Here is an 11764-nt window from a genome sequence, read left to right on the forward strand (position 1 = left end):
AGACTGAAACCTCAGTGATAATAGCCACATTCTTGTGTTCTCGTCTCATCCAGTGTCGCAGTCTCATGAAAACTGAGGTATAAATGAAGCCGTAGATTTGGAGAATCGTTATACACTTTATATACTATCTCAGTTGACACAATATGAACACTAAATTTGGTTTGTGGACTTTGCATCCTGCTTTGAGGATGTCCACTAAGGGAGTACTTCATTAAGAAAAAACACATTGCAGCCAAGATTTTAAGTTCATTACATAAAAGCTGCAACTGTTCTCCTCTCTAAATCAGGGCTTATTCTGCTGAATAAACACATGTTTTAGGTGTGGCCGGTCTTGCATTCAGAGAGCCCTTTTCCGAAAAGAGCTGACCAATCAACATGGACTAAGACAAAGAAAGAGGAAGGAGAGGAACTCAATTAGACAGGCCTCTATAACAAATGAGAGATGATATTCCCATTCAGGAGTAATGGGAAGGTAGACGGGGAGAGTGGAAGAAGAGAAAAGGCATTTAGGCTATAAAATATTACTAATGAAGCAGAATTTACACAACGTGCTGAGGTGAACAGATAAAAAACAGAAGCCATGACTGAAGAACAATGTGCCGATGTGCGGTCCTGAGCAGGTTAAAGAAACTCACACAAAGTGCAGAGTAGCTTTCTCCATGCACAATTTAATGCTGCCACTTCGCGTTCTACCCCACCTTTCTTTCTCTCTTTCTTAGTCATCAATAAAAGCACATTTCCAGTGCTGACTAGAAAGCAAACTAGAAAACAACAAGCTATTTTTTGTCACTACTCAAACTATTAATAATAAAGAAACTCCGACTGCAAAACGCATCGGTGGTTTTTGGAGGAAGCCAGAGGGTGGTGATTTGAGTGGATTTTGAATCACGTGGTTGAAGACCTACAAAAGCAAAATAACTGCACCATGATCCAGGTGAAAAGCAGATTAACTGGTTTAAACTGGGTTTGGAAGGAAGGAGAACTGCAACAGTAAATAGATAAAAGCGACGCATTCAATCAACATGCTGCCCGAGCTAAATGAGTTTAATAATGTCAGAAAGGCAATTCACCTTTAATGAATAGCTTGCAAGAGGCATTATGTGAACAGCACTCCTAACAGAAAAAATATGAGAAGAATTAACGACAGCCATATCATCTCTCTGGACAAACCATCAATGGAGAGCTTATGGAGAGCACTAGGCTGTGAGTCCTGTTGTCAGTATCTCCCTCAACATCTATAAATAATGGGGCCTCAGGCTCAAGATTTCATACAGACACCACCGCCGGTGCTTGTGCCATAAAAGGTCAAAGTGAAGTGATTCCTAAACATAATGGAGACTGAACAATTCATCAAGCCGACATGACAAGCTTACGTTTGAAATATGCAAAGTTTCTGTTTTCAGATCTCTGGGAGAGTAATAATCAGTTTTTATCATCGTGCATTATTAAAAACTGTTGGGTATTTGCAAGCACCAAAGAGTTCTCTTTGCATCCAGATGTGCAGTTTACAAGGAAGACATCTTTGAAACGAACGTTAGGGATTGAGCTTTGCTATGACATGAGGTCGAGCAACCCAGTTTAGTTGAAAGAGAAAAAGAAAAAACAGGAAGTGCAATATCTGCATTTGATCATAAGCATGTTGGTTTCATAAAAAAAAAGTTTGTCAAATAGTGAAATTGGATTCACAATATCTGACCGTAACGTTACGTTTCTTTTTTTTGCTGGTGACGTACTTGCTTTTTCATCACATGTTCATATAAGCAACTTGCTCTGTCGTCGGTGTAATTGTTCTCTCACTTGCCCGTGTACTATGCCTCTTCATCTGACAGTTCCACTGGGGGCCACAGAAGATTGCTCATCCCATAAAAAAAAAGCCTTCCGCACTGTCTCCACTCAGTCTCTCCAACATGTGTGTGGACCTTTCTAAATATTGTAGGCCTACTCTCTCGCCAGCTGTTTTCACAAGCATATTTGTCACCGTGCAGTGGCAAAGAGACGCAAAGATGCGGGTCATTTCTGGCTGTTTCTACAAGCTTGTCATCAAAACTTCCTGACGTTTTACTGCTGCGACCCTATGACCGTTCATCCAGTCAAATTTGACCCTACACTGGCCCTACTGCTACTTACATATTGCAGTTTGCGAACGCACGTTAATTACTGAGGACTTGCACAGACGGCGCTCCAAACAAACGCAGGATATGCGAGGCAGCCATAATAAACACGCAAATCTGTTGTTAAAAGCAAGCACATTTCTGGCCTAAGGACGTAGGAGAGGATGTGGTGGTACGAGTCCCAAGACTCTGACCCAATAGGTAAACGTTTGCTTGTGTCCCATCAGAAACCATTATATTTCCAGACTTCAGCTGTGTTTGAATTACCCGCTCATTCACTGTAAAGTCCACTACTTAGTGAGTCAGCCGTTTCATATATCTTTTAGAAATTCCAATCATAACGTTTTCTTTAATATGTATTGCTCTACAATCTAGCCTGGAGCTCAATCAAAAGTAATGCACAGAAGCTACATCGGTTAAACCGAACCATCATGCAGTGTGGCCAACACTGTGTGTTAGTGTTGACATACGCAGCTTCTTTGTAAAAAGAAGCAAATATATGCCGTCTATAACCTATTCAATTATATATCATATAGGTGTATTCTACCAATATATAGATGTAAATATCCAATATATAATGAGAATTCACAATTCAAACACTAAACTCTGGGTAAGTGAGGAAATGAGTGAACAATCCAAATGCAGACTGAGTTTGCTTCTCAGATTAATTTCATTTCATTAGTATTTGCTATCATTAGACATAGTTACGTGTTGCTCTTTGACTTACTCTCATTTTTAGATGCTGTTGACTTTCATTTTTCTTAGTATTTCAATGTTGAGTTACATTTTGGAAAACAGTGAGTTGGTCAGGCTACGTAACCCCTTAATCAGGTCAATTTATTATTCTTTGAAGTTGCTAGGCAGATAAGTCGTGACTAAACACCTAGAAAAGAATGACTGGCTGAAAACATGCTTCACATGCTTTTCAAACTTGACAAAGCTCATCCAGAGCCATCATCCAGAGTCACAAACATCATGTGACGGAACGTGTGGACTCCTCTGGAGGTTAAACTCATGGCGCTTTGCTTTCGGTTTGATCAGAGCCGGAGGGCGGACATTTTCATGTAAATCTGCTGTGTTCTCGATCAGCCTGTCAGGGTGTGTTAGCATGGAGCGACTTCATAAAAGAGCTACTTGTAGAGTTATTTCTCCCTATTACACCCATACTAGTAAAATTGTACAAGCTCAAGTATAAATCCTGCACATTATAATTTTATACCATGTCTCTGGTCCCTTTCTGTGAGACATCAATTATACATGACTAGCATATTTTCACCCTCCTCCAAACCAATCAATCACGCTGGCTGGCCAGTGCTCAGTCTTGGCTCATTATCCTGTCGACTCTCATATACTTTCACTGTATATTCAGGCTGAAGTCCAGTGGAATGTTGCACCAAACCAGACACTATGATAGTGTATGAAACCATAGCCAAAATCAAGTCATGATACATCTTCCTGGATTTCAACAGCACTGGCTTTAGTTTAGACTGGATTGTGGACCGGTAGCCTAATTTTACATTGGAGTTCCATGACCCAACAAGACCCCATGACAGGATGAATTAATATGGGGAAAACAGATGGCCTCGTGTGACGGTCTATATGTGGCACTGCCAATGGTGGAAAAGGGTGGGAGGTTAAAGGTGAGGGGAAACACTGTAATCGATCCGTCTGAATGTTGTTGGTCAACTTCTAAGCTCATATGTCAAGTTCACACATATTCATGCTGTACATGAATTAACACACTGCAAGAGACGACAGATCCAACATCAAAGATGTATCCGTAAACAGCTTAATTGGTTAAGTGATGAATAGTTGAGTATTCACTCATGTTCATTATCAGGTAAATATTACTACAAATCTGGCTGTCTTTTCTTTGTTTTATATGATCCTAAAGTTCACGTCTTTGTTTTTAATTAGTTTTTCTGGGAAATTGTGATGGGGCAGTCTCAGTATTTTCATATAGTATTCACTGAAATTCGTTCCAGTGAAATTATATAAAGATTCTGTGACAGGTTAATCAGCAAGGAAAACAGTGATTACTCATAAAGCTACGGTTTAAACACAATTCAAGTCCATTTTAATCCACATCTGCCTCTCGCTTTTACAACCCCGCTGGTGTTTGCGCAACCTTGATCCGATTTAACCACCTTAGACAAGGAGGCCGACTCTACTGCTGACGCTGACGTTTTACTGCAGGTGAAACACATTCAAAGAGGTCTTGAGCTTTTACTGTGCGTGAGTGAGGGGACCATTACAAGAAAAGTGGCACTTCACATTTCACACGGTCCATTTGTACAGGAGTCAACGCAGATGCAAGAAGCTGACGGGTCGTATCAGCAGCCGAGCAGGTTTCTGAGCAAAGGAATTCTTAGCAGCTGGGTGTTTTTATAGAAATTCATTGGAACTCTATTGTGTTTTTGTTACATGCTCGCGCCTTCTTACCCTTTTCCTTATTTTCTCACTAGGCGATTATTCTGTTAGATGAGTCAAGTAGAAGGGAGGGGAGGAGAGGAAAGAGAAGAAACTTTGTGCCAGCTTTGAACTAGCATACAGCGGTCGCACTTTCAGAAGAGAATGTGCAGGGAATGTTTTATCCACAGGAGACCGTCAAGTCAAAATACAGATATTCACAATAACGTAATGTGAATCCTTCAGAAGGCAGGATGTTAAAGTTATCTAAGACCATTATCTCTGGCAGAAATTTGTGCAGAGTATGTGCAGCTCTGACAGAAGCGATAAGGGTTGAAGAGTGTGGTGGGATCTTAGTGGATGTCAACGGAGAGGAATTAGACCGAAAGTGGAGAGGTTCCTTAACCACTTTGCCATACGCAATCAAACAAATACCTGCAATGAGAGGCTCGGCAGAAGCAACACATCTGTTCAAGGGCCTCCGGTTACAATGCAGGACTAATTAAAGGATCAAGGGAAGTTAGTGCAGCACCCTACACAGTATTACGTGGTTCATTTTAATTACAACAGATCAACGCATCCTGAATTGAACTTCACTCACACATTTCCTCACACATGGCATATGTCTCAGCCCGGTGAGCATGTAATTAATCAAAACAAATGCACAGCTCTCTGTGATGGTGTCGTGGGAGCGGTGCACTCCAGTAGACATATGTGCACCTCACATATGTCATGTCATAGTGCAAGGATTTTTGAAGAGCCTTGTAAGCGGTGCCCATTAAGATGGCAACATGACACATGCCATCAAAGGAGCGGCTCACAGCTAAGATCAAACCAGCTCTGCCTACGAGGCATCTGAAACTTGATCTGGACACTTCTAAGTGCCTACCTAACGGAGAAATAACAACAATGGCAGAGCGGCTATATACTCAAACACCCAGTAATGTCAGGGAGAATGTCATAGGCAGCAGCCCTGAAAAGGCCACAGCTATTAAATAAGAAATGCACCTGGTGAAAAGAGAAATGACATATACTCCTGCGTGCGCTGCAAAGACAGGTTTATGCTCCCATGGGATGGAAAGGAAGAAACACCTGAAGAGGAGCAAAAGGGGTTAAGAACCAAGTGCAACTATTGTTCGCCGGCCTGCCCTCACTAATATGCTGGTAGTGCATGATGAGAACGCATGCAAGAGTCGCGGCCCTGCAGTGGGATTTCCCTCTGCTACAAACACATGATGGCATTGGCAGGCAGACAGCTGAACTTGTCTAAACAATGACACGGAAAGCACGACCCGGTCCAAGGAGCTCCCACACATAACGCTCTGTCCGCTGCGTGCCAGATGCAGCTGCTCGTGCGCAACCTTCCCGGGCTTCACTTAAGAAGAGAGTGAAATATACTGACACACTACACGGAAAGAACTTAATCGATACTTAGGTTCATAATTCATACCATTACATCTGTTTAATTGTTAAAGAGGTTACATGTGAATTTAAAAGTGCCCGGATCACATACTAGTCTTAAGCTGTTAGTGTCAGAGGGGAACAGGCACCATCACCACCACTGAGTTCAGACTTTTCCAGTGTTTACATGTTATATAAACTCTAGAGTAGATGGCACATGGGCACTTTAAAGCTCTGGCTGTGTACTGTAGCCGTGGAGGAGTTTCTTTACTTTGATAACTAAGTTTGGTTACAGTGTGAAACTCTTTCTCAGCTCTGAATTTCCCAAGTGTCAGAAAAACAGTGCAACAAACATATGGCATTCAAGTTCTTGTTTTCACTTATTACACCCTAACGAGTGTTTTTTTGTTGTTGTCATCAAGATGTTTCCAGTACATCAGTCACGCCTCAGTAGTCAAGCATGTCATGTTAAAAAACAGCAAAAAGATTCAAAATGATGCCCCATGTGGATTTGGACAAATTGATATTAATATACAAATAACTCTTGAAGTTGTAATGAGATAAAGACTAGAAATTGAACACCAGGCCCCATGTTGAGATGATGTATGGCTTATGATCCAGCTATTTTGCTGCATAAGCAACTCTGCTTGGTTAATTGGAAAATCAATCAAATAATTACAGGCTTATAGTCATCAAATAGCTGAAATTGGAAGTCCAGTTCCCAAAAAGCTTGTGTTTTGATTCTGTAACTTCATAAAACTTTTTAATAAGTTGTTTTAAGAGATGAAAAACAGACAGTGTGCAGTTTTAAAGTTGCCACTCGGTCGAAATAAGAAGACAACAAAGATGCACTTACATGAATGCATGATAGATGAACGCCCATCCTCTCGGTCTCTCCAGCACGTTGTACAGACAATTTTGCAATTTTCTGTAGCGCTTACTCGCAGCGGACGCGTTGGCTCGGGGTCCCGGGGGTCCGGGGAGCGGGGTGCCCAGCAGACCGGTGCGGTGAGACGGGTGTCCGCGCTCCGGGCTGGACGGCTCGCTTCTCTCCGTGTGAACGGCGGTGAGAGCCACAAACTCCACCCGCCTGTCGTCGTTCGCAGCCGGGGGCACGAGCATTCTGATTCCGCCGTTGTTTGATGGACTCCCTAACATTGTCACCATCAAATTACAGAAGATTTGACACCTTTCACTGGACCACCGGCAGGAGCGCAGAGCTTAGTTCTGACCAAGTCATAGTCCGAGATATTGTTGACTTTAAAGTGGACTAAAACTGGTCAATTCCTACTGTCCCCGCTTTTAACACTTGATTGTTTAATCGAGCTTCAAAAGTTATCTGTAAATCAAGTCACGGGCGCAAAAGACGAAATGCACAATAGCTGGATAAGTGCGTCGCGCTGAAACGTGACCCCCAGTGACCATTGCTAAGAGTCAGGTGTAAGAAGTAATCACCGGGGTGCAGAGAAGTAATTACACGTGCATTAACTCCAAATAAACTTCGAACATAAGCTGCTAACGATCTGAATTCACTTTGCAGAAGTGATAGCACGAACTGGCCACAATCAAATCAAGCATCATTTCCTATGAATACACTTTTTAAAAAATGTTAATTTAAACTACACACGGCAACAAGAAATGCTCTTAAAAGCTAATTGCACGAGCAAAGTTCTTCCACCGAGTTACTCTCAGCTGTTCGAGCAGTTATAACGGGCAGACTGAGCCTCGCCACAGCCTCTAACATCAGCTTGCTCTCCCCTCCTTGTGCGTCTCTCTGGTCCAGCGCTCCTCCGCTCCTGCAGGCGGGGTGGAGCGCGCAGAAGTGTCAAACATCAGTATGATATCAGGAATCACTGACGAACACTTTTAAAACTACCCCAAAAAAGCCCCAATAAACAACGAGAGACGTCTGCGTCGGGTCTGAAGACGCATACGAAGAAGAAAACCTTTCCTGGTGCGAGTTGGCGTGCGGAAAACGGAAGAGCGGGCGGCACGCAAGGGACTCGGTGCACGGGATGAGTCTGAGAGTCGGACACATACAAGAGTGGGGCGAGTGAGGCAGCAGAGTTGATCTCTTTTTTCTTAAGCTTTCCAGGAAGAAAGAGTGAACTCTAATAGAGCCATTAACTTTAACATAAACGGATGATTGTGCATTATAATATTCCAGAGTCACCATGAAATGACACTGAGAGCAGTTAATGAGTTTCCCTGAGTCTAACAAAAGAAAACCTTCTAATGGTAAAGTTCAAGAAATGAAAGTTAGCTTTGACTTTCTTTGAAAGGAAAATGCCACTTGTGTTTATTGTGGGAGGAGGATTGAGTCCATGGTTACAGGAGTTTGGAACAGCAAAGACAGGTGCTGTGGGACACTGACAGCCTCCTCCTCCTCCTCCTCCTCCTCCTCTTCTTCAGCGGACACTGCTTTCTATATCTATGACTGTGACACATGGAGGGGATTGTGGTTATGACACAAACATGGGCTTATGGAGCTGTCTGAGAGACTCGGAGGAATGTATTGTGAGGTGGACCCCATACTGATCATATGACGGACAAAACTTACATTAGAAAATGCCAAGATAATTCCCAGAGAGGTCAAGTCAAATGTAAACCTTGAGGTACTGGAATTTTGATTCACACAGAGAAAAATAAATTAGATGAACTTCACTGCTAATACCTCTGATATCTACCTAAATACACCACAGTACGATTTAACTGAAATACAGAACTCTTTTTTTTTTTTTTAAGTCTTTTACTGGCGGCATCAAATGGAGAAACTTCCTCAAACATGCATTCAGCATTGTGTAAGTTCTACACTGGTCTATAACAATAGCAGAGGCAGGCTAGTCATGCTCACTATGTGCGCTCCGCTCAATTGATGTGCAGCAGTTTATGGAAAATGGGGTCTCTGGAATGACGTGTGAGAATGCAGCTGGAGTCTTTCACAAGTCACAAATCTAGACATTATTCCCAGGGCTCGCTCCCCTTACATAACCTGACGTCGCTAATCCTTAACTCTTGACTTAGTTCCACATGTATAGACTGATGCAGTCATTGCTGAGTATAAACTGGTGACAGCTCAACAGGGATGTGTTCATTCAGACTGGTGGCTGGTGTGATATACTGTATGAGAAACCAGTCAGGGGAAGCTTTCTGAATGGGTTTTTATTTTAAAAGGTGCATGATTCGTCTTTTTTTCTCAGAAATAGCTTTTCAGTAAACTTTGGTTATTATTATACAATAATATTGTACAATAATTTGATTTTTTTTTTATATATTAAATCATTTTAGATCAAATCGATATTATTGATCCCCTGCAGGGAAAGTGTTAAGCGAAAGTGTCTGTTCTATTTCAAATTTTTCCATTTTTCCATCACTGTTTATTTGTTTGTGAAGTACTGGGACTGAAGGAAGAACGCATTGAATTTTCATCTGGATCTTGATCCCATTCCTTAAAAATACAAATAAAAGGACACTGGTCTTGGTCCCTTCCAGGTTAATTGGTGTTTGAAAATAAGGAATAAAACAGGCTTGTAGATGGGCTTACGATCAGTGGAGAAATGCAAAAATTGCTAATATTTGATTTAATTTGAAGAATTTGACACTTGAGTGACTTTAGGTAAGACAAAGTGAGGCCTTAAAGGACTGGCCCTTTAAGAAAAAGTGTCAAGAGGGAAAACGTCCCCTTCTGATTCTAAGCCTAAGGTATATTTCTGCATTGGAAAAGTTATACTGCGACTGTAGATGACAGATAAATGACAAGGGGGTCTAGTTCGGAAACTTATTTGATCCGAACCACCTCATGGTAAATATTTGGGGTAACTAAACTTCAACACAACGGCATCCTGTCCTTGGAAACCCAGTACAGCATTCCCACTGTTAGCCTGACTTCTTCACGCTAAAAAGTGTTGATAGACAGACGAGCTCTGCTTATACTCTCAGGGATTAAAAATCAAAGTTTCAGCGTGGCAAAGCCAGACTCTTTCTATAACAGTGCCCAGCTTCAGTGGTACTTTTATCCAGTAATCAACACTTCTGCTCTGGGAGGAGCTCCCAGAGTGGCCTCTGGGCTCTAAACAGCCATGTGACAACACACAACAGCTGAGCATGGTTAGACCATAAAATGGGGAATGGTTTGTTGACCCTACAACTGTACAAAACCATAAGGAAGTGCTTTCCATGATCTTACACTCTGCTTTAGGTGGCACTCATCAACTGCTCACGTATGAGGGTGGAATTACAGTCGCCGCAGTGGATGACAGGAGCCCGGTGGAGGAAGGTGGCCGTTGACGCCCACCTCACCCCTCTGTAGTTTTTCCAGCACTCCTCGCTCCGAGCATTCACTCACGCCTCACAGAGCCCGTTGAGCTCCGGGAGTCGACAGCCACTCAGGGAATCTATGGTAACTTAAAAATACTCACATCAGCATACAATGCAAACTCACTCCGTCCGACCCCCACCGACCTTTCATTTCCTTTGCGCACTTGGATGTTTACTTACGCCACTTAATGGTTTTCCCAGACCGCTGTCTTTATTTAATCTCCTCCCTCTTCTTTTCATCTGTTTCCCTCTCTTTAACACAGATTTTCTTAATGGAAAACCTCAGTGGGGCAAAGCGAAGAGGAGGAGTAAGGGAGGGGGCAGATGAATCGTTGATATAGCGTCTGCTGCGTTGGGTTCACACTGTTGTGTTAAGTCTGGTTATAGTCTTTGGAGACATGAAATGACATTGTCAAACAGTGCTGTGTGTTTGGAGCAAGAACCCCCAGTGAGCTACTCACGCCGAACATCACGTAGACACTGCGAAAATGTCAGCTGACGTGAAGCAGTTTCCCCTGCATATCAGTCTGACAATCTGCCATTCAGCAACACGAATATGAAAATGTCAACCACAACAAGCAGTGACTGAGTCAGGAAATTACTGTATGTTCGCAAGGGACCTCACTCAGTAGCCCTTTCATGACTGGTCAAAAGATCCTTTGTAACTTACTGCCACTTTTAGGGCCTTTACAGGAACGACTGAGCAGGCTCAAGGGCTCCTTACAGGAGCATTCAGCACAAAAATGTAGAAGAACGTGTGGAAGGGACTGCAGTATGAACTCTTGAGCCAAACACACACAAGAAGCCAAAGAAAAGAAAACAGTATGAGCCAAAGTAAAGTTGTCGTTTTTATTTTTAAATCGAGTCTTTAGTTAATGGAGTGGCACTACATGACTGATGAGTTAAACAAAAAAGCTGTATAATTAGCAGCCCATGTGAAGAAGCAGAGGTTTGTCACATTTATTTAGTGTCTGTAGCCAGGGGATGTTTATGGAAGCAGAAAATACACTGAGCAGTCACTGTAAGTGTTCCTAAAGCTCTCCCCCAGGGGGTGGGACATGGACATTTCTCAACAGTCTTGAATTAGCCCGAACAATCGGAGCAGTCACGTGCACGAGGGCCGTCACTAAACTGTTGGAGCCCGCTTCACAGCTCTCCATCTGCAGCTAAACAGTATGTTTGACACTGCAGTTTGTTGACGATGACCTAAAAAAAAACCTCTCCCGACACCTCAGAAAGACAGACAAGAGGATCACACACATCTAAGTGAAATTCCCCTCTTGTTACGGACTTGTTGCAAAGCTTGGTGAGACCAACTGTGTTGAGGCCCAATCACAAGGTCCAGACCACAGCCAAAGCAGTCAGGCCCGGTTCAAATGGCCAAAGCTGCCTTGATCTGACTAGACGAGCCACCCAAGAAAAATACCAGTAGACAATCCTTTTCACGCTCGACTTAAGCACACACATTTTCACAATCCCCGGTGCCCTTATTAGAAAGAGCCGAGCATGGGTCTGCACTCATTAAT

At 42.7% G+C, this 11764-nt stretch overlaps 1 protein-coding gene across 1 annotated transcript in view; it reads right to left on the reverse strand.

The window, feature by feature from the left end:
- The window catches only part of LOC140274980 (potassium voltage-gated channel subfamily KQT member 4), a 51213-nt gene extending 43495 nt beyond the window's left edge, over positions 1-7718 (reverse strand). The window contains exon 1 of the mRNA XM_072370363.1: positions 6778-7718. Within this exon, the coding sequence (XP_072226464.1) occupies positions 6778-7088 (311 nt within the window). The 5' untranslated portion in view covers positions 7089-7718. The remainder of the gene's footprint in view (positions 1-6777) is intronic.
- Positions 7719-11764: the final 4046 nt, after the last annotated feature.

The sequence above is a fragment of the Leuresthes tenuis genome, unplaced genomic scaffold (assembly GCF_036924035.1).
Source record: "Leuresthes tenuis unplaced genomic scaffold, fLeuTen1.0.hap1 SCAF_18, whole genome shotgun sequence".
NCBI lineage: Eukaryota > Metazoa > Chordata > Actinopteri > Atheriniformes > Atherinopsidae > Leuresthes > Leuresthes tenuis.